The 23932-nt window shown below is 41.7% G+C and overlaps 1 protein-coding gene and 1 long non-coding RNA gene across 13 annotated transcripts in view; one reads left to right on the forward strand and one right to left on the reverse strand.

Moving 5' to 3' along the window:
• CSNK1G1 (casein kinase 1 gamma 1) overlaps positions 1 to 22035 on the forward strand; it is a 183442-nt gene extending 161407 nt beyond the window's left edge. For 10 of the 12 annotated variants that reach the window (XM_077747272.1, XM_077747235.1, XM_077747226.1 and 7 more), the window contains 2 exons: positions 13781 to 13887; positions 21230 to 22035. In XM_077747272.1, the coding sequence (XP_077603398.1) occupies positions 13781 to 13887; positions 21230 to 21284 (162 nt within the window). In that variant the 3' untranslated portion in view covers positions 21285 to 22035. Of the gene's footprint in view, positions 1 to 12968; positions 13108 to 13780; positions 13888 to 21229 lie in introns of those variants that run through there. The other 2 variants (XM_077747290.1, XM_077747324.1) reach the window with 1 other exon arrangement.
• On the reverse strand, positions 365 to 13738 carry LOC144217691 (uncharacterized). Its single transcript, XR_013330935.1, has 3 exons — positions 13510 to 13738; positions 12369 to 12498; positions 365 to 754 (listed from the first exon to the last, which is right to left on the reverse strand). It is a non-coding gene; the product is annotated as an uncharacterized LOC144217691 (long non-coding RNA).
• Positions 22036 to 23932: the final 1897 nt, after the last annotated feature.

Consider the following 23932-nt stretch of genomic DNA (forward strand, 5'->3'; position numbering starts at 1 on the left):
TAAAAAGGAAGCTTACTGCAGGGTTGAGGTGTTTCTATGGTTAACTGAATATCTGTGTGCTAATTTTCTGCCTAAGTGGACTTGTAAGAATCACTTGATGAGATCATTGTTGGTTGTTGTCATTGACTAAGAAACATCCGCATGGTTTCTGATACTGATTTCTGGATAAACTAATCCTACAACCTGGATACAACTCATGATAAACTGTAAAAAATAGTATCAAGGTAGAAGTATGTTAGGGTCAAGTATGTGAATTTTAAAGACTTGAAATATATAAAGTAAATATTTTTCAGATAGAGGACTGCATATGTAGCTCACTCCATGATGATACGTGCCTTAACACATACATTAGAATGTTAATTGGTCCAGGTCAACCATTTTTGAGTGGATACCCAAGAAGCTGGACTGTTTCTTTTTTCTTTCTGGAATAAGTGTAGTCTTGGAGAATTATTTCTGATTTCATTTGGACTATTTTGAAGCTCTTTTGTCTCTAATACGTAAGAGTATCTTGTGTCTCTTATATGTTACTGTTGTAATAATCTTAACCCCAATATGTCTGTCATACTGTTAAGTGACACCACCATTTGGGACACAAAAGTGAACTCCGAGATACCAAATCTTATAAAGTGAGAAACAGGCCCTATGTATGTAGAAATGCATCTTGATAGACTTCATTGTCTCACGTATGCTTTTCACATGAAGTGATTCACTGAAGATTATGTTATTCACAGGAAGTCAGGAGATAGCTGTGATTCTGTAAAAAAAAAAAAAAAAAACACACAGGAACATCTAGGTAAAAATGAAGGATTAAGTACACAGATCTACTCCTACCTCCTCCTAAAACAGCACTAAAAGAATGATAAAGGGATATTTTTTCTTTTTTTTTTTTAATTTATTTTTGAGAGAGCGAGAGACAGTGTGAGTACGGGAGGGTCAGAGAGAGAGGGAGACACAGAATCAGAAGACAGGCTTCAGGCTCTGAGCTAGTCGTCACAGAACCCAACGCGGGGCTCAAACCCACAAACCGTGAGATCATGACCTGAGCCGAAGTCAGACGCTTAACCGAATGAGCCACTAGGCGCCCCGAGGTATTTTTTTTGTTTGAATGACATGAATCCATACAAGGATGGAAGTAACAGCAACAAAGTGTTAGATGCTGGAAAGTAGATGGTCAATTACTCAATGACTGAAGAGTCCCAAGAAAAGTGAATGCTGAGCCAATAGAGCCTGTTTTCACTGGGTAATCCCCAAAGGACTCAGAAGTTGGCCTTCTATACAGGGAGGTTGATATGGAGGAGCCTGTGCTAAAATGAAGAAGAGTGGTGAAAAGTCTGTTTTCTAGGAAACCAGAGATCTCTAGATGCTCTCCCCCATCCCAGCAAAAACCAAAGACTTATTCTTTGGTAAGGGCAAAATAGAGGGTCTGTGGATAAGAGGATATGAAGCACATTTGGGGGGAGGGGTGCTATCCTGAAGAAAAGGGACACTAAATGAATGTGTGATCTATACTTAAATACTTAAAAGTACTGCAAAGGACTGTACTCTTTGCAGCCTCCCACTTTTATCATTGTTTTTAAGTTTTTGGTTTTTTGTTTTTTTACTTTGAGAGAGAGCAAGCAGGGGAGGGACAGAGAGGGAGGGAGAGAGAGAGATTGAATCCCAAACAGGCTCCATACTGCCATCATGATGCCCATGCAGAGCTCGAACTCAGTGACCATGAGGTCATGACCTGAGCCAAAATCAAGAGAGGGATGCTTAACCAACTGAGCCACCCACATACCGCTACAGTCTTTCACTTTTAAATATGAGCAGAAGATCGAGGATTATCAGACTTCTGAGGAAAGCCTTTAGTAAAATAGGGACCAAAGCAAACAACATTGCTAACAACAACAAAAAAATCTTATTAATATCCCCAGGGGCACCTGGGTGGCTCAGTCAGGTAAGCGTCCGACTTTGGCTCAGGGTATGATCTCATGGTTCGTGGGTTCGAGCCCCATGTTGGGCTCTGTGCTGACAGCTAGCTCAGAGCCTGGAACCTGCTTCAGATTCTGTGTCTCCCTCTCTCTCTGACCCTCCCCTGCTCACGCTGTCTCTCTCTCTCTCTCAGAAATAAATAAAACATTAAAAAATGTATATCCCCAGAGACAGAAGATATTGCAACTATGAAGCAAGGATAGGATGCTCTTTTAAAAAGGAACATTCTAAGAGCAAACCAAAAAAGAGAGAGAGAGCGAGCATGCGCTCTTGAAAATTAAAAACATATGGGGCACCTGGGTGGCTTAGTCGGTTAAGCGTCCGACTTTCGCTTAGGTCATGATCTCGCAGTTCGTGGGTTCGAGCCCCGCATCGGGCTCAGTGCTGACTGCCAGCTCAGAGCCTGGAGCCTGTTTCAGAGTCTGTGACTCCCTCTTTCTCTGACCCTCCCCTGCTCACACTGTCTCTCTCTCTCTCTCCTAGAAATAAATAAAACATTAAAAAATTAAAAAAAAAAAGAAAATTAAAAACATAATAAAAATTTAAAAACTTAAAACTGAAGAGTTTGGAAGATTAAGATATAAAGAAGCCCCCCAGAAAAAAGAGGGAGGCTAAAATGATAGAAAACATTTCTAAAAAAAAAAAAAAAAAAAAAACTACCATGCAACCCAGTAATTCCGCTTCTGGACATTTGTCCAAAGAAAATGAAAACACTCATTGAGAAAGATACATGCACCTCTGTGTTTATTGGAGCATTATTTACACTACATAGGTATAGAAGCAGCCCCAAGTGTCTATTGATAGATGAATGGATAAAGAAGATTTGGTACACATGTGTGCATGTGTACACACACCCACACACAGACACATGTATTACAGTATTACTCAGCCATAAAAAATAATGAAATCTTGCCATTCATGACAACATGGGTGGACCTAGAGGCTTTTGTGTCAAGTGCAATATGTCAGACAGAGGAAGACAAATACCATATGATTTCACTCATCTGTGGAATAAAAAAAAAAAAAAACAAGACAAACAAGAAACAGACTTATAAATATGAGAACAAATTAATAGTTGCCAGAGGGGAAGCTAAAGAGGTGAAGAGGATTAAGAGGTACAAACTTCCAAACTCAACACCCAAAAAAATAATCCAGTGAAGAAATGGGCAAAAGACATGAAAAGACACTTCTTAAAGAAGACATCCAGATGCTAACAGACACATGAAAAGATGCTCAACATCACTCATCATCAGGGAAATAGAACTCAGAATCACAATGAGATACCACTTCACACCTGTCACAATGGCTGAGATTAACAATTTAGGCAACAACAGATGTTGGTGAGGATGCAGAGAAAGAGGAATGACTTTAGCACTGCTGGTGGGAATGCAAACTGGTGCAGTCACCTTGGAAAACAGTATGGAGGTTCCTCAAAAAATTAAAAATAGAATTACCTTACGACTCAGCAGTTGCACTATTAGGTATTTATCCAGAGGATACAAAAATGCTGATTCAAAAGGGCACATGCACCCCAATGTTTATAGCAGCGCTATCAACAATATCCCAAGTATGAAAAGAGCTCAAATGTCCATCGATGGATAAATGGATAAAGAAGATGTGATGTATATATATATATAATGGAACATTACTTGGCAATCTAAAAGATTGAAATCTTACTATTTGGAGCTGTGGTTAGAACTAGAGTGCTAAGCAAAATAAGTCAGTCAGAGAAAGACAAATATATGATTTCACTCATGTGGAATTTAAGAAACAAAACAGATGAACATAGGGGAAGGGAAGCAAAAATGAGATAAAAACAGAGGGAGACAAACCATAAGAGACTCTTAAATACAGAAAACAAACTGAGGGTTGCTGGCAGGATGTTGGGTAGGGGATGGGCTAACTGAGTGATAGGCATTAAAGAGGGCACTTGTTAGGATGAGCACCAGGTATTATTTGTAGTGATGAAACACTAAATCCTATTTGGTTTTAAAAAAAATTTTTTTTATGTTTATTTATTTTTGAGAGAGAGAGAGAATGAGCAGGGGAGGGGCAGAGACAGAGGGAGACACAGAATGGGAAGCAAGCTCCAGACTCTGAGCTGTCAGCACAGAGCCTGACACTGGGCTTGAACTCACGAACGGTGAGATCATGACCTGAGCCGAAGTTGGTTGCTCATCCGACTGAGCCACCTAGGTGCCCCTTAAATCCTATTTGTGAAATCATTATTACACTGTATGTTAGCTAACTTGGATTTAAATTAAAAATAAATAAAAGGGTACAGACTTCCCATTAGAAAATAAATAAGTCATAGGATGAAAAATACAGCACAGGGAATATAGCCAATAATGTAATAATTTTGAGGGTACCTGGCTGGCTCAGTCAGTAGAGCATGCAGCTCTTGATATCAGGGTCATAAGCTTGAGTCCCACATTGGGCACAGAGATATAAAAACATTTTTTTAAATCATACAATAACTATATGGTGACAGAGAGCATACACTTATGTGGTGAGCATTTTATAATATAGATAATTGTCAAACACTGTGTTATACACCTGAAACTAATATATATCAACTATACTTCAGTTAAAAGATTTAGAAGGTAAGATGATTTTTAAAAAATAAAATAGTAGAGGGGCACCTGGGTGGCTCAGTTGGTTAAACGTCTGGCTTTGGTTCAGGTCATGATCTCACAGTTCGTGGGTTCGAGCCCCACATCGGGCCCTGTGCTGCCAGCCAGCTCAGAGCCTGGAGCCTGTTTCGGATTCTGTGTCTCCCTCTCTCTCTGACCCTCCTCTCCTCATACTGTCTCTCTCTCTCTCTCAGAAATAAATAAAAACCATAAAAATAAATAAAAAATAAAAAAATAAACTTCCAGATTAATTAAAAAAATAAAATAAAATAGTAGAAAACAATATAAGATTTAAAGTTTAGGAGGTCCAGTTTTTTAGTAATGGGAGTTCCAGAGAGAGAACAGAGAAAATGGAGTAGAGGAAATCATTAACAAAATAATTCCCCAGAACTCATAAAGACTTGTTTCCGGATCAGAAAGGCCTGCTGAGTGCCCAGCATAATGGATGATAGAACCACACCAAGGGACATCATTGTGATATTTCAGAACAGTGAGGACAAAGAGAATATCCTCTGAGCTTCCAGAAAGAGAAACAGTCAACATTCAAAGAAACTATCAGGAATTCGTATAGCTTCAAATGTCTGAAAAAGCAGTTCTGAAAGCTAGAAGGCAATGAGCAATGCTTTCAAAATTCTAAGGGAAAATTATTTTGAATGTGGAATTCTATACTCAGCCAAACTATCAGTCTGGTTGGAATATAGAATAAAGGTGTTTTCTAAAGTTTTTGCTCTTAAAAATTTAACTTCCCATGTACCCTTTCTTATGAAGCTGAGAAGGTTGTGCACTGTGAAAATGAGTGAATAAACGAAGAAAGAGAAATATATGGGATCCAGGAAACAAGATCTGACACATGAAAGAAGCAAAGGGACTCCCCGGTTCAATGATTAAAGTTAGGAGATCCCAGGAAGACAGCAGTGCACAGTGCAAGAGGGTAGCTTGTCCCAAAGAGAGGTGGTCAGGAGGCCTTGAGAGCAATTTTACCAAGATGATTAAATGACTAGTATACAGTTAGTCACAATGTCTTAAAAGCATCTGGGTAGATACATGACAGAGAGTTTTGGTTAGAATTAGTGATTACAACTAATACACAAAAACCTAAGTAAAAATAAATTCTAGGGGTGCCTGGGTGGCTCAGTCGGTTAAGCTTCCAACTCCAGCTTAGGTCATGATCTCGCAGTCTGTGTGAGTTTGACCCCTGCATCGGGTTCTGTGCTGACAGCTTCAGATTCTGTGTCTCCCTCACTCTCTGCCTCTCCCCCACTCATACTCTATCTCTCAAAAATAAATAAATAAATGAATTTTAAAAGATAACTCCAAGGAAAATAAGAAATTATACAGGGAGGTAAAGAACCATGGTATTTACTCCATGGTATAGCTATAAATAGTTTTTAATAGTCATAATGTAAAACTAAGAATTGATCTAGTTAGAATTATAGTATAAAGTATAATGAAAGGGGTGCCTGGCTGCCTCAGTCATAAGAGCATGCAATTCTTTTTTTTTTTTTTTTTTTTTTTTTTTTTTTTAAATTTCTTTTTCTNCTTTTATTTAAATTCCAGTTAGTTAACATAAAGTGTAACATTAGTTTCCGGAATAGAATTTAATGATCCATCACTTACATATAACACTCAGTGCTCATCACAAGTGTATTTCTTAATACCATCACCCATTTAGCCCATCCCCCGACCCAGGCATCTCTTCAGCAACCCTCAGTTTGTTCTCTATAGCTAATAGTCTGTTTTATGGTTTACCGCTCTTTTTTCCCCGTGTTTATCTGTTTTGTTTCTTAAATTCCACATATGATTGAGATCATGTGGTATTTGTCTTTCTCTGAGTGACTTATTTCGCTTATCATAATATAATACACTCCAGCTCCATCCGCATCGTTGCAAGTAGCAAGATTTCATTCTTTTTGGTGGATGAGTATTACTCCATTGTGTATATATATGCCATAGCTTCTTTTTATCAGTTGATGGACGTTTGGGCTCTTCCCATAATTTGGCTATTTTTGATAATACTGCTATAAATATCCGGGTGCATGTGTCCCTTTGAATCTGTGTTTGTGTATCCTTTGGGTAAATACCTACTAGTGTAATTGCTGGGTCATAGGGTAGTTCTATTNAGAGCATGCAATTCTTGATCTCAGGGTCATGAGTTCAAGTCCCACATTGGGCATAGAGATTACTTTAAATAAATAAAAATTGTAAAAAACTATAATGGAACTAGAAGGATGGAAAAGGTGAATACATGCCTAAAAATGAAGAATCGAGATGCATATGATTCAGAGATAAGAAGCTTATAAATAAAAGAATCACTTGTAAAGGAGGTGAAATAGTGGAGTAGGGGAAAGAGACTGCTCTATTTCCTAACGATCCTTGTAGAAATATGTGCTTCTTTATGCAACATGTTTATAGAAGTCTGATTTAGACAAAACCTAACAATTTAAAATATATATACAGATATCTCTATATATGCATATATATATACATACCAGTTTTCATCTATCACATTTGTAGAAAATTATAAATTTAAGAGCCTATCCATCTACTATTGTTGAAATGTGAATTACAACTATTTTAGAGAATTCATTGGCACTGTCTTTTTAAATCTTAAATGCCTACACTTTCTGATTCAGTGAATCCAGTTTCAGGTAAATATTCCTCAGAAATGCACAGATACTGAAGATACATGTTCTAGAACAATACTGCTGAAGGAAATCCGTCATTTGTGATTTCAGATTTTCTAGTAATCACATTAAAAAGGTAAACATAATCAAGTGAAATTAATTTTAATAATATTTTAACCCAATTTAAAATAATTCAACATATAGTCAGTATTAAAAATATTTATGAGGGGATGCCTGGCTGGCTCAGTCGGTAGAACATGCGACTCTTGATCTCAGGGTTCTAAGTTCCAGCCCCAAGTTGGTTGTAGTGATTCCTTAAAAATAAAATCTTAAGAGTCACCTGGATGGTTCAGTCAGTTAAGCATCAGACTTTGGCTGGGTGATGATTTTGGGGTTTGTGAGTTTCAGACCCACATCAGGCTTGTTGCTGTTAACCTGTCAGCATGGAGCCTACTTCAGATCCTCTGTCCCCCTCTCTCTGCCTCTATCCCACTTATCTCCCAAAAATAAATATTTTTAAAAGTAATAAAGAAATAAAATCTTACGAAAATTATGAGATATTTTACTTTTTTTATGGAGTGTTAAAAATCTAGAGTGGGGGCATCTGGGTGGCTCGGTCGGTTAAATGTCACGTCTGACTTCAGCTCAGGTCATGATTTCACGGTCCTTGAGTTCAAGCCTCATGTTGGGCTCTGTGCTGACAGCTCAGAGCCTGGAGCCTGCTTCAGATTCTGTATCTCCCTCTCTCTTTGCTCCTACCCCACTCATGCTCTGTCTCTCAAAAATAAATAAAGGTTTAAAAATTTTTTAAAAATCTAGTGTGTGTTTTATTCTTACAGAACATCTCAGTTTGGACTAGCTACATTTTTAGTGCTCAGTAGCCACATGTGGCCAGTAGCTACTGTGTTAGATGCTGCTGTTCTAGAATGTTTCCACTTGTTTCTTTTTTTTAAACATTTTTTTAATGCTTGTTTATTTTTGAAAGATTGAGTGTGAGTGGGGGAGGGGCAGAGAGGGAAGGAGACAAAGAATCTCAAGCAAACTCCAGTCTCAAAGCTGTCAGTACAGAGCCGGATGCGGGGCTCAAACCTATAAACTGTGAGATCATGACCTAAGCTGAAGTCTGATGCTTAACCAATTGGGCTACCCAGGCACTCCATGTTGCCACTTGTTTCTAATACCAGAAAATCTGCGGCAACTAAATGTTCATCAATTCAGCATTAACTAACAAACATAATACTTCCATACAGTGGATAGAGATCTCTGGTATTATGAGAAATGTCCAAGATGTGTTGTGGAAAAAGCAGGTTGTAAAATAGTCTGTGAAATTTGGCCCCATTTTTACTTATTTTCACATACATATGCAAATGTATATGTATATAAAAGAGGAATTACATACATATATGTTGTTAGTGTATGCAGAAGAAAAAAAATGTAGAACAGGGGAGGGCAAACAACCAGTGGGCCAAATCCCACTCTCTGCCTATCTTTAAAGGTTTAGAACACAGGCACACTCATTTGTTTATATGTTGTATATGACTGCTTTTATGTCCAATGACAGAGTTGAGTAGTTTCCAAACAGACTGTATAGTCCAAAAAACCTAAAATATTTACTGTGTGTCTTTTTATGTAATGCTTTGCATACCCTTGTTCTCAGGGAAGATATACTGAATTTCCTACTAGCCATGTCCATGTGATTTCATCACTGAAAACCACTTTCTTGTGTAGTCTTTTTTTTTTTTTAATGTTTTATTTATTTCTAGGAGAGAGAGANTGAACTGAGCCGAAGTCGGCCGTCCAACCCACTAAGCCACCCAGGTACCCCTAAATAACTTTTAAAAGGGAAATATCTCATAATCAGGCATATCTGAACAGTTTAGTTAACTAGATTTATGTTCCCAGAACACAGAGGTGCCCATTTGGACAGTGTTTCCTACTGTCCTCTATAAGGAAATAACTTTAGAAACTTTAGAATTGAGTCACTTAGAGTCTCTGACAGCAGTTTTGGAAAATGCAGCCTGTCTCTGCTCCCTATAAACTAAGTTCTGCCAGCTTCGTGAAACTTTGGATAGGGGACAGGCAAGTGTGCCGTTTCCCTAATATTACATTAAGCTCTGCTGCTCCTCACTACATCTGACTCTTTAATTGTAGCCCCAGTTTTTGTAAACTCATAAAGGCTGTGCTTTTTGCAAACCAAATCAGCCCTACTTTTTTCTAAAACAGCAGATGCCCACATATTTTCAAGTCGTCTCACTTCCCAAAGGCAATGTGTTCAAACCATGCTGAGCCTACCTGGTTGACCTGCAGACACCACAAACCTGGTAGGGAGTACAGAGCACCAAGATGAGAAGAGTTTGCTCTGTAAGACACATGGACACTCCTTTTCTAGTCCATTTAATATGCAGACCCCGCCCCCCCCACCATGATTCCCATCCTTTCACTGTTTTCACAGTTCTTCCACATGTGGAAGATCTAAATTCAAGAAGGTAGTATATTTTTCTCTTTCAAAAAGACGATTCCAGAGTTCTTTAAATGAAAATGTATATGAAATATCTAGAAATCTCCAGGACCAAGCAAGGGCGTAAGACTTAAGAATGACATTTAACTTTCAACTAATAATTACTTTGCTCAAATCTTTACAATTTTTAATTATTTACAGTTCTTGTTGAGGCCAGTATTATTCCCATCTTATAGATAAGGGAAGCTGAAGTACAGAATTACCAAATATGTTAGTTGTAAGAAGTAGGATTGAAATATTGACTCTTGGCTAATTTGGTATATAGCTCTCACTTTTCTTCACAGTGATGTTTTGAAAGATGGGACTTATTAACTCAAGTTTTTAACTTAAAATATTAAATTACCTATTAAAAGAGATGTTACTGATATTAAGGACTAAAGTTCAAAATAGCACTTCACCTTAGTTTCTTCCATGGGTAGTTCTTTATGATATTAATTACTTTGGTCTTACCTGATATAGCCAGAAAAATATGGGATTCATTTTGATAGTGATTACAACAAAATAACTTTCAGTATTCCAGGTACACAAATAAGCTTATTTTTTAATGAAGTTACACTAAAAAATTGAGTAGGAAAGGTATAAGAATGCTGCTGCTTAAAATACCAATAATTTATTGCATTCTTAAGGGTGTTTTGATTTAGGGTTTTGTGGGAGGTTTTTTTTTTTTTAGTTTTTTACAATTTTCCAAATTCCTGGGGTGCCTGGGTGGCTCAGTCAGTTGAGCGTCCGGCTTCGGCTCAGGTCATGATCTCACAGTTCGTGGGTTCGAGTCCTGTGTCAGGCTCTGTGTTGACAGCTCAGAGCCTGGAGCCTGTCTTCGGGTCCTGTGTCTCCCTCTCTCTCTGACCCTCCCCTGCTCACGCTCGCGCTCTCTCTCTCTCTCTCAAAAATAAATAAAAAACATTACCAAAAAAAAATTTTTTTTAATTGCTTTCCTCCATATCATTATTTTTAACTGCCATGGTAATCATGAGATAGGTGGGACCAAAGTTGTTGGCCTGGTCTTACAGAATTAGAAATCAGAGGAGGCTGATGGTGGAGTGAGGCCTGGATTCCAGCTCTTTGGTCACCTGCACTAGTGTTTGTTCCATTGAACATCTAGGCAGCAGTTCAGTGGTTTGACAAACTACCTCCGGCCTGAAGTGGATGCTCTAAAGACCTAAGTAAATAGCCACTAATTCCCAAGCATGTTTTATAGTTAAAAGTTAGACACCTGGTGGTTAGGTTCCCATTTGAGACCAGGTATTTGGCGATACAGTTAGAGATAAGACATCTAGTCTGTAAAATGGAGATCACCTCTTCTTCCTTAGATTGCCCAAGGATATTGCTGATAGGCTAAGTGGCAATCTTAGCAAGAAGTTAGCAGGAGATAGCTGAAATACTGCGGACTGGCACCACCACCCAAAGAAACCAAGTAATCGGCAGTGGTGATGCTTGCTGACTCCTACTTTATTTGTATCCATAGAGGCCAAGACATTTTCTTTAACTTCTTACTTGGTTCTGGAATTGTTCTTTAAGAAACTTATGATGCTTTCTTCTCTAGCCCTTGTGCATGCAGAATGTATTTACCAGCATGACCTCTAGTGTGCAGCCAGACTGTGCCCCAAGAAATAAATGCAGGCTGAAGAAGTTAACAGGACAGCACTAGCCTGAGGAGCTGTGTTTCTCTAATCTGTAAACCTTCACTCCTCAAATTTTGTTTTTCCTGGTCTTTTTCCTTCTCATGTTGAAATTTTCAAATTTATGGAGAAGTTAGTGGTAGTGGTGGTGGTCCAATGAACCCATATATATCCCTAACCTAAATTAATGATTATTAAGATTTTGCCATATTTTCTTTAATTCTGTGGTAGTAGCATGGGGAGAGTGTGTGCTAAAGTATTTGAAAGTAAATTGTAAATGTCACTGTATTTCATCTCAAAATGCTTTAGTTGGCATGTCCTAAGAACAAAGACATTCTCTCATGTAACCAACACCATTGTCATATCTATAAAATAGAATAATCTTTCTGTAATATCTAATACACAATCCATACTGCATTTCCAGTTGTATACAACTAGAAATTTTATAAGATCTGGGATCTAATCAAGGTTTGCATTTAGTTGTTATGCCCCTTTAGTCTCTGTCAGTCTCTTAGTTGCTTAATCTTTTAATCTATAACAGTTACCCCTGTGTTAAGAGGGGGAAAAAAAGTTTTTTAAGAGTCCAGGCTTGCTTTCCTATAGAATGTCCTGCATTTTGGGTTTGTCAGTGTTTTTCTATCATACCAAAAGTTCAGATAAAACTTGTTTTTTTTTTTTATAATAGTTTATTGTCAAATTAGTTTCCACATCAGATAAAACTTGTTTTTGACAAGAATATTACTTAATGTTATATATGTTATATAGTATTTATTATATCATATCAGGAGATAAATAAGGTTGAGTGGTTCCATTAATCAAAGGTACTAAATTTGATCACTAGCAGATCCATTGGGTAAGTCCAAATTTAATGTTGTAGGTTTCTTATGACTAACCATACAACAGTGTTTCAATTTTTTTAAGCATGTATTAACAATAAGAATAGTACATATTTCTGGTTTAGAAATAATGGTAAGTAGAGACTGTTGTAAGTAGTGTTTACCTTATGTGCTCTTTTTTCTTTGAGTAAATACCCCAAGGATGCCTTATACTAAACATATCCTCCTGCCTTCCTCTTTATGACTGCACAGGAAATTTTTTTTCCAAATTAGCTGCTCGTGAGGACCCCAGATCTAGAGAGGGATAAAAATAAACATTACTGGAGGGAGAATAACAGTAGTACGAACCCTTGCTGAGCTATTACCATGTACCATGGCACTGGGCTAATAAGCACTTTCTGTGGATTGTCTGCACAGTAACCCTATTAGGTAAGCAGCACTGTTTCCCCATTTTACAGATTAGGAAGCTCAGGCACAGAAAGATTGAGGGTCTTGCCCAAGGACCCACAGCAAGTAAGTGGTAGAGCTAGGGTTCAAACCCAGGGCTGACTAAATCTGGATTCCATTCCTTATTTGCTGTGTATGCTGTGCTACCTCCACTGTAGTGTGCCAGGTATTGTACCAGACACTGTCTCCTCCATTTGTTTGTATAATTTTCACATCCACCTGTAAGAAACAGTCTCAAATAGCTGAAGTTACTTATCCAAGGGCATATGCTATCCGAACCATTAAATCCTATTTTGTGGTTCTTTCCCATGTTTCAGCCAAGGTCTTTAACAGCAGAGTGGTTTGTCCAGCGGGGTCCCTTTTCCCACTCCCCAGCACCCACATAAACAGGAATCATGTGCTGGAAATGAAGCCAGGTGCCAGAAGCAGCTGCACAAGCAAGAGAAGCCTGATCGGGTCCACATTAACCAGATGACAGGAGTGAGAGCCTTCAGTTACAGTTCGGGGACCGTCAGTGAAAAGTGGGATGACACTAAACCTGAAATAAAGGTTGTTGAAATAAGACTGGTCTTCCAAGGGAAAGCATTTCCTTACCGTCTGCCGCCTCACCAGAGAGGGTGTGGCAGTCTTGCTGTTTGAGTAACTTCAAACCAGTGATGAAAGCCATGAAGAAATTTCTGAAGGAAAGTGTGATTGCTTATAGTCTCTGTTGCCCATTCTTGATTTTCTTTTTAGAATTTTTTCAGCATCATTACTGAGTATATTTATAATTACAGCATAAGAAACTGAGAGAAGTAGAATTAAAGAGAGTGACATGACCTATTTCATAGGCTTTTTGTGAAGATTAAATTTACTCACGGTGTAGCAGAGCGCTGACACAGAGTAGACATTCAGTATGGAAGTTCTTATGGGATTACATCATTGCATTTTGTGTTCTCACATGGTGTGGCGCTGGGAACCTTACCTAAATTAGGACATTTGGGTCCTCAGCCCAGAAAAACCAGTATTCCAGACACTGCCTGGTCAGTATCTCAGCTAAAGACTAGAACTTGGTTAGAGACCCTCTCTGGTGCTGGCATGGAGGCTTCTGTTGCCATGGTGTCTGTCACATTCTGTCTTTCTGTTTCAGGTGGTTAGCTCAACCAATGGAGAGCTGAATGTTGATGACCCCACAGGAGCCCACTCCAATGCACCAATCACAGCTCACGCCGAGGTGGAGGTAGTCGAGGAAGCTAAGTACGTTCATCTTTCAAGGGGGCTCTTGAGTCCTAAGTTGAAAAGTCTTCTCTGTCTCTTCTTCTCCATGTGCTGCTCATCTTAGACTGGATTCCTCATGCTTGTGTCCTCAGCTTTCTTCCTTTGACCATTTTATTTTTTGCATGATACCTTAAGGCTGCTTCTGCCCTTCTTTAGCTGTGATTTCTGGGAAGACCATCACATTTTTCTAGTCCACATCAGCCAAAAGGCCTAGTGAACTAAAAGAATCATGATATAAGAGCTAGAACAGATAGTAGTCATGAGCCTCTTGGGTCCCTGGAGCTTCTTGCTCCCTCCTGGATACAGAAAAAGTCTGCTTATCTAAACCATGGGCCACACTGAAGAGCATTTGATTTCTGGTTCTTGGCTAACAACTCTATGTGTACAGCCCTAGACTTAGGGCTTCAGGGCCATTTTGTTCTCACTTAAAATGATTCTGGATTCTGAGAGACTCCGATAAGTCAGGCAAGATAGTCTCTACACCTATGAGTAAAAGAGTCTTGGGAGGAGAGGAAATCACACTGTTCTCAAGATGGGGCGGTGACTCCACTCCCTTTTCTGCCTCTCTTGCCTGTGAACGTGTTGCCTTGCCCATACCAGCAGCCTCCTGGTGCTTTCTGCATGGCGTGTGGTTAAACTTTTAGCATATGGGGTAGAAGGGGAAATAACTGCCTATGCTGCCACAGAAGTAGCATTTCTATCACTCCTTCCCCTTTTTGCCCCATCCCAAATTCTGATCCAGATTTAAACTCCCAAGAAGGCATGAGATATGAGACAGGGAGAGAGAAGTCCTTTACAAATCAGTGACTGCTGCCAAGCTGATACAGATGACCTTTCTTGTAAACCCTTTGAGAACATTCAGGCTATCCTGGTATCTTGTTCCCAGAAGCAGATGACATATTAAGAGTGATACGTGTGTCCTCAGTGCTCTCTTGAGCCCCCAGATGGCCTCAGTACAAGCTAGAACGCACTTACAACCCAGGGGGTAAGGTGGTGGGAGGCCAGTCAAGACCTGCATTCTTCCCTCCAGTTACACTTTTCATGGTTGTCCCCACCTCCACCCGCTCCGCTGCTGTCCTGCCCATCTGTGTGATGAGCTCACTTTGCTCCCAAGAGGTCCTTTCCTTGGAAAGGAAAGGAATCCTTTAAGGATTCCTACCCAGTAGATAAAAAGCAATCAAGGATGACTTGAACAATCTCTTGTCAAATCCCTGCTGACTGTAGGCAGCTTCAGATGCTCCTCTCCTGGTTTATATAGGGCCCTGAGAAGTAAGAAAGGCAGGGAGAGTTTGTAATCCTGGGAGGAAGCCATTTTTAGTAAGGAAACATGCACCCTGTTCTCAGGGACTTTGGAGATTTTAATGGTACTCACAGTGTTTCAGCTTCCCTGACAGAGCTTCATCCTCTCAACTAAACAGTATGGTACTCCTTATCCATTGGGGTCTCAACCTTGGCTGCACTTTGGAATTACCTGAGGTGTGTTAGAAAATAGAAATACCTGAATCCTGTCCCCAGAGATTCTGATTTATCTGGGATTATGGCTCAAGCATCAGGAAATTTTAAAGGTCAGGTGATTTGAATGTGTGGCCAAAGTTGGGAAACACAGCACTAGGCACATTCTGATTCACACACTGTCTCAGCTTGAAGGATGGCTGTACCCATTCTCACCCTGTCTCACTCCCAATTCATGTTGTGGCTATTACTTTGAAGGCTAGAATTTTAGTTCTGAATTTAATAGTGTATTGTGAATACCTAGATTGAAAGAGCTTTAGTCTTATCGTCTGCCCTATACAGGTTTATCTTTGGAACCCATTTCTCTCATTTCACTTTGGTAAATGTGTACACTGATTGTGTATGTAAGTGTGGTGTTTGTGTCTGTGTGCAAAATAGGGGGCCATTCACACGAAGAGATTTCAATGTGATGACTTCTATTCTGGTATGATCTAAACTCTAGGTTGTAAAGAGAGTTCAGAGTCTCCCCATTTAGTAAGAAGGACTGTTGTGACTGCTACCAGTTCTAGGTTTGGGCCTTCTGAAATGTATGGACCACAGGGGAGCAATTATATTTGACCAGATGTCCTCCAGAAGCTCAAAGCTTAGGGTATTGTGTGTGCTGATTCCCCTAGTGATTTCATGAGCTACCAATCCATCTTGCCCAGGGAACTGTCTGGCAGGGCCATGTGTTTTTCTTCTTGGCCTTCTATGTGTTTTGGAGGGAAGGAGGGGGTAGCCATGAATCCACCTGCTCATGTTCATGGGAAGAAGTCACAGCTAGAGAAGCACGAGACGTCCCAAACAACCCCTCATTGCACGCAGCTGTGATGCCATTTGTCCATGCAGCCTGCTTTCGGGAAAAAGAGAGCTGTTGCCTATATTAAGATTCAACCAGAGACTGGGGAGATAAGTGAAACCTTCACTTACAAGCATTTGATTCACCCAGCTTGTTTTATATAAAGGAGGAAAGAAATAACAGGGTCTTGGTTTTTGTTCTGTATACAAAATGAACATCTAACTGCCCTTTTCTTCTGGCTATAAGACACATGTCCTAGTTTAAATGTAACTGGTAAGGCTGGGCAGCTTTTTGGCTATCCACTGACTTTAGCTATAGCTTAGAAAATGTGGACCTCATTTCTCCTGAAAATTAACAAGAATGGGATTTTGGCTCTTCTCTGGCAGTGACGCCTTAGTCCAGAGCAGTGCACCCTCCTTGCTCTGATTTATGTACTAAAATAAAGTGTTGCTGAAGCCTTTTCCCTCCGTTAGAGGAAGAGCTAACTGCCAGCCAGCCGATTTGGTCAGGCATGTTGGACTTCTAGAAAGGCTAGGGACTTCTCTTTCCCTCAGAATAGTTGGAAGGTCAACTTAACATTGCTCAGTAAGACTTTGTGTGGGAACCAAAATGGCTCACTTGGTGCTTGATTGAATTCTTACAGGCAGGATCATGTCCTCTTTCTCCTGCTACCTTCCCGGAAATTGCCCAGGAAAACCCACTGTGGGGCTCCCACCAACTCTTTCTGTTCTACCTTACCCTTCACTGAGATCCAGTTCCCTCCTCAATGCTTCTACCAGGCACCTGCCCCTTCCATCTTAGTGTGGGGGCTGCGGGGCCTGGGCCTACTCCCCCTGCCTCGACAGAGGAAGAAACGAAACACCGACACATACTGCATGTTTGCATGGCTCACAGCGAGTCGCTTCCATCTCACCTCTGTGGACTAATATCTCTCTCTTTCTCTCTCTTCCTTTCTGTGTTTTTCTCTTTACACACTCTGTAGCTGCCTGAAAATGCTCAACCTGTGGTGAGTCCCTCTCTCCAGTCCACATGCTAGGGGAGCGGACCAGACTAGGCTGGGATTGGCAAAGCCAAACAAAATGCCTTAGGAACACTGAATGGCTTCCATACGCCGCCTTGTGCCATAACCACTCAGACTGGGGAACTAGATCCACAGGGTGGGGATGGGGCAGGCCTACACCCAGGAATTAATCCATTCCTTCTTTCCTTTCAAACCCATCTCATTGCTGTCTCCTCCTTTCAAAACAATATCCCACAGTATCCAAAATTATCTTTCTATTTTTAGCTGAGTGAATTGTCTCGAAGATTAATAGACCAGATATTATCAGGCAGAGAGGGACAGAGGCAGGAGGACAAAGTTACTCTATCAGTTGTTTAGATTATTCTTCACAATCCCAAGGGCAGTTATCACCAGATAATCTCCCATTCTGTGGCTTGGTCTCTAACCTGGCTGCTTTCAAAAAATCTGTGACTTTTCCTTTGATTCCACTGGTTCTTCCTTCTGTAGAATGAGTCTCTCAAAAAGAGCTCCTTCTTGGGGAGAGAAATGGACATTTTGTTGTTGTTTTGAGAGTTTCTGTTTGTTTTTCGTTTATTGTCTTTCTTTTCCCTGTAAGAGTACATTTAGCGGGACAAGGGCTAACCTGGCTAATGAGATACTGGAGCCCCTCTTTTCCACTCCTGAAAAAGGTTCCTTGAGTGGAAGAGGAAGCCCTAAAGAATCTACGTTCAGTACATTCTCGCTACAAGAAAGAGCCCTCTCCCTAGCTTTCTTCTTAGACGTTGCCTGTGACCTTCCAGGTTCTCCTAAACGGGTTGGTCTGTTGCAGTCTGGAATTATAACTCCCTACAATGTCTGCATGCATGGGGTCATATTCTATGTGGTGATAACAGCCTACTGGACTCTGTGTTTACCTTGTTTCTATTTGTCTTCAGTGATTGGGTTGGGCACCAGTTTCTGAGCCACATGGGTCTAAGCCAAGTTGCCTGTGGGACTTCCTTAGGGTTAGGGATATATGGAAGATAACAGTCAGGTTTTATGGAAATAGAATTTGTAGTCTTTTGTTACTGAGGAGTACCTTTGACCTGTTTATCTAGCAAACATGTCTGTGTAAATCTGACATTGTCATAGTCTATTTTTTCCCTGTGAGATGTCAGTCACATAATCCTGACTGCAAATACAGGGTCTACTATGTGCTCTTCCAGCTGTGCTTGGGACTCTAAGGGGTTCCCCGAGGGCGTAGGTTACCCAAGAGCTTAGGTGCCATCTAGTTTGGGTACTCCATAAAGCTAGGTGCTGTCTAGCTATAGAAATAAGACATATATACTAGAAAGGACAAGTTCTCCAGGAGACTTGTTATTGTCCCTCAAGAGGCCACTATGGACAGGAAAGGTCAAGAAAGACTTCATGATACTGTGGGGCTTGAGCCAGGTATTAGAGTAAGGGAAGAATGTAAAAGTATACCAAAGAAGAGAAGCCTGGCAAAGGAATAGCAAAAGAAGAGAGCCAGGACTTAGCAAGAGAGCAGTATGGGAGAGGTAGTGGCTCAGAGGGGAAGAGCACTTGGTGGCTTGTGGGTAGGGAGACTAGATTGATTCTGACTCCAGCATGTTAAGAACTTCTGGTCATCCAATCAAAGAATCAACTACAAGAATACCTACAACACAAGAAAGGTTCATCACTGACGTTCCTTCTCTTTGGAGAGTAAGACTTCTATGTGGAATTAGTAGGTGGGCTTGGCCTGGGGTCTGACCCAGCTCAATAGGTCCTGTTGCTGCTAGTCACCACAGAAACCAAAGAGTTGAAAAGCAGATTGTGGGGCTATTTTCTCACAGGTAGAACTATGAAAAGCTTCTGCTACTGCTGAAGCTTTAACTACAGTAACTAGCAAAAATTAATTTGGGGCTCTAAACTGTGGTGCGCATTGCCCTCCAGTCAGGGAAGTTCAGCATGGCACATCAGGTTATGATGTGCTTGTAAGCAGACACTAACTCTTAGGACTTGCCTCAAAGGAGGTAAAAGAGAAATAGTGTAGTTTGAAAGGGACCAAAATAGTATTTCTGACTTCTTTGTGATTGCTGTTACTTACTAAAAACACAAAATCCTCATTTTAGCATCCTCAAAAAAAATAAGAATAGAAATTGACATAAATATTAATGATGTCTCTGAAAATCATGGTTAACAGGGAACAGATAACTCTGGTGTAATACTGCTGCTCCCATGAGGTTTAATTGGCCTTGTTTAATATTAAATATCAGGACTCTCAACTTGGAAAATGCTCATTTTCTAAAGCATATGTAATAGAAAAAGATCATTTTTTTCTTGAAGTTTTCTCGGGGAGAGGACTATCTTAAACAGAAGCATTGGTCATTTTTCTTTGAAAGAATTTATTTCGTCTCCAGATACACATGCCACTTTAGTCACTTTAGTGACTATGTTCATGACCATTTAGTATTTTACAGGACTCCCAGCTGGCTTAGTCAGAAGAGCGTGCAGCTCTTGATCTCGGGGTCCTGAGTACAAGCCCTGTGTTGGGGGTAGAAATTACATAAATAAATAAACTTAAAAAAAATAGTGTTTCACAAATGTCATTGATACCTTCAGAAAGTCTTTTTTAAGACTCTCTTAAGAAGGTCCTATTTTTTTTATGTTTGATTCATTCACATATAGTTAAAGGCTATCATTACATGTATAAATGTCTATTTCTGCATTCTAAGAAATGTCCTACAAAATTTAATGTCCATTTAGTGGGGGAAATACCAAAGAGCCTGACTGAAAAAGGAGAGAATCTTAGCGACACTGGAGAACTTAGGAGAATGGGAAATAAGCACCACTTCTCGATGTTCATATGAACAGCCCTGGCATTAAACCCAGGGGGATTTAGGCAAGAGAACCAGAAAGAGTTTTCTCCGAAAAGCTTACCTTTCAAGGGTCCAACAAGTTTGCAGCTTGACTCCCCCCACCATCTGGCATCTTTGACTCATCCACACCTCCTGGCTCTCACATCCTCATTTCCCATGTGTCAGCTTCCTGGAAAGGACATGTCTTATGCACCAGCTCTGCCACAGCCCTCATCACCCCCTTCTGGACTTAGTCATGCCTCAGCAAGAGCTGCTTCCTATTCCAGAGACAGGAGTAAGGAGGGGATACTCGGGCCTAGGGCTGTGCTGGAGCTGTGGCTGTTGTCCAGGGGCACGCTTGGTGGGCAGATGAAGGGGGCAGACCCCAACCTCCACCCTACACAGGGCCAGTCCTCTCACCTTGTCTGGCACAGCAGCAGTGGCCTCAGTAGCTAAGCCAAGGACCCTGCAGCCATATGCTTGCTGATGGTCAGCCCCTGGGCTGTGGCACTGGTCCTCTCTGAATGAAATGTGGGCTGTGCTGATTTCAGTCAGGGGATCTAGGCTCACAGTTCCTATTAGAGTTGGGGCTCCTTCTGCCTGCTCTGGGTAGCTGGGTGGGGATGGGGGCATGGGATGGAGAGAATCCTTAATCCTTCATTGGCAGCATCATGAGATCCTGCTAAATTGCAATCATATTTTGTGGAGGGTTTGTTTGCCTCAGTTTAGCTCCATACCCGCTGGCCATTGAAGCTGCATTAAATTATTGTGCCCTCTGTATCAAGGGGCAGACAATGCAGGCTAGTCTTAGGCAACCCTGAGGACCCCCCAGCCTTGGTTCTAGATAAAGATAAAATATGTGGGTTCAGTAATAGACTGGGAAATAAGCCTTCTTCATCCTTCCAAAAAATGCCTGTTTGGACCCTGCCTAGCCTGCAACATTTTGATGATTAAGTTTGGTAACTGAAGATTGAAATTAAGCAGCTATTTCCCTTGGCTTTCCTGACAGGCACTGCCCACTGCTTCCAGCGTGTGCACTATAGGCGGTGCGTGTGGGTGGCCCTGTGGGTGGGTACCAGGGGGTACCTACCCCCCCTCCCCCTGCCCACCAGGAAGTAAGCAGAAGCAGGCAGAAGTCTGTCTGAAGCTGTAGGCCTCCTGCACTGACTTGGAATGTTCCTTGTACTCCAGGTGCTGCTGTTTCTTTAAGAGGAAAAGGAAGAAGACTGCCCAGCGCCACAAGTGACCAGTGCCTACCAGGAGTCCTCAGGCCCTGGGGTCTCTAACTCAATTGCACCCGCAGCTCCTGCCATTTTTCATTGGAAGGGACTCCTGTATGGGGGAGGGTGGAGATCCAAACCAAAAAAAAGAAAACAGATGCCCCCAGAAGGAGCCAGTGCGGGCAGCCAGGGCCCAGTGGGTCAGTGGCCATGCCCGCTTGCCTACAGCTCTGAGCAGGTCCCAGAGCTGCTGCTCCTCCACTGCTTGCCCTTCGGGGCTGCCTGGTTGACTCTCCTTCCTATTGTTTACAGTGAAGGTGTCATTCACAAAAACTCAAGGACTACTGTTTTCTTCCCTAGTAGTTTACTCCTGGTTCTTGCCCCACCCTCAACCTTCTCCAGCATAAAAGCTAGTGAGTTAAAGGCTTTGTCTGCTGAAGGATCTCAAGAGGCTGGGGGTTTGGCCAAGAAGGCAGGGGGAAGATGGCAGGCCTGGTGGGAGAAGAACCTTCTCCAGCTACCAGGTGTGCCTGGCAGATGGCTCCCTACTCTGTGCCTGTGCAGCCTCCATCCCCAGCTGGCCACAGGGTGCAGGGTCCTCCCGCCCTCCCTCCTGTCAAGTTACACTGTCGGACACAAGCTGTGAGAAATCTGCAGTCTACTGTCCCTGCGCGTTGGCATTCTTCGCTCTCTTGACAAGCGAACTCTGTTCTCCAGATGGTAGTAGGACAATGCAAATTGTTCTGAGCAACGGAAAAAAAAACTGACTTTATTGCACTTTTAGTTTTGGGGTTTTTTTTGTTGTTGTTTTTTACAAAAAACATGGCAGATGCATATTGTGTCTGGTTATATTGGGAGTTTTACCTTTTTCTGTTTTGAGGGGGATGGGGCCGGCCAAGCCATTCAGAGAGAACATGGGTCCAGAGGACATTCTCAATGGAAAAAGTTGGGTCTGCAGCACCCAGAAGAGAAGAAGCCAAACTCTATGTCATTCTGAGTAAACACTCAGGTTGGCAGAGAAACATACTTGAATTTTCATTCATCTTCTCAGCTGCTGAAGAATGTCCCTACCAGAGCCTCTTGACCTCATCAGCCTACAGTTTGGACAGCCTAGCTCTCCAGCACACGGGATGAGCCAGCCAAGCCAGACTATGACCCGGAGAAGGAGATGCTTGACAAAAAAATCGGAAATGTTGGTTTCCTCCACTGCCAGGGACTTCCCACTAGATAGCCATGTGACTTTCTTAGTGACTTGGGGGACAGCATTAGTGATGAAATGGCCACCGCCGTATTGCCGCTAGTGGACAAGAAGAGGAGGACTAAGTGAGCCTGCCTTCCGTCTGCCAGAAGAACCTCAGGATTTGCCATCATAGGGCCAGGAAGTAAAAGCCCGAGTAGCTGAGTGATGCATTTGGGCCGGCCTGCCTTACCAGAATCCAGGCACCTGCAGATCTCCCAGCAGGTCCACGGCAGCAGGCTTAGGACTGAGCACGTGGGGCTGTATGAACAGGAAGGTAAGATTGGCTGGTGCTGGAAAATTCCAGGGGAAAGGATACTGAAATGAAAGGTCTGAAATTATCTTCTCAAGTGGATATAGACTCCTTCCAAATCAGATGGCTATGTACCTAGAGCATGTTTTCCCCAGTCCACTGTCTGCCTCCCCCTGTGGGTTAGTCACCTGATCTGCTACCATGAGGGGTCTTGGTTCTTCATTCACTGCTTGGAAAGTAATGTGTGGAGTTAATCTTACTGTGCTCAATTTTCATTTGAGTTCAGTGGCTCATGCAAACAGTGACCTCTTTCCAGATATGACAGAGGAGAAAGAATCACAGCGGGGAACAAGGCCTTGTATCTGGGAGTAGGGTGAGCTAACCAAGGAGGACAGTGGCTGGTGACTTAGTTTGGTGGTTTTGGAAACTCTGAAATCATTGCCTCTGGCTTGAGGCAGAGGGCCGTCTTTTGGACTGGAGGATGTGGGGATACTTTCTGGTAGTTGGCATTTCCTGCCGAGTCCCTTCATGTATCTTACATGGAGCAGAGATAGCAACAGTGGCATGGATCAGAGTTACTGGGCTTCACCTGTTCCATCGGGCCTTGGCTAGGAAATACCATTTTACCGGCTTCAAACCTGCTCAGCTCATATAAAGATTGTAATCTTTCATTTTCTTCAAAGAAATTTTCCTGTATACAAAACAGAGTGGCTGGGAGACACAGCATCACATCCCTTTTCCACAAGGATTTTGAATATTGAGGTTTGCTTCCTTGATACTACCTAGTGGTTAAGGCACCGTCACAGAAATGTACAGTTTCTCAATTGGCATTTGGGCAACTCTGACTTCCTGTATAGAAATTTTAACTTCCTTATCCCTGTGTAGAAAAAAACCTTGCCTCTCAAGGGAGGGCAAGGGGAAGTAGTGACAAAGCCTCTAGCATCCTGGCACTCCACACCCTACTAAGTGCCTCCCCACCTCTGCTTCCACAAAAAAGCAAAGGCGCAGTGACCAGCTTGGCTCAGGGCAAGGCCCCCCTGCAGCTGAGTTTGTGACTTTTTTTTTGGTCTTAAATGTTTTTATAGGCTAGCTCTTGAAGGGTTAAACCTAAGCAGTTATGGGGGGTCCTTCCTAATGCACTGTTCTCATTCTCTGCCCCCCCCCCCCCCCCCCCCCCACCCTCA

Source organism: Crocuta crocuta, unplaced genomic scaffold, assembly GCF_008692635.1.
Source record: "Crocuta crocuta isolate KB4526 unplaced genomic scaffold, BGI_CrCroc_1.0 scaffold130, whole genome shotgun sequence".
NCBI classification, from domain to species: Eukaryota; Metazoa; Chordata; class Mammalia; order Carnivora; family Hyaenidae; genus Crocuta; species Crocuta crocuta.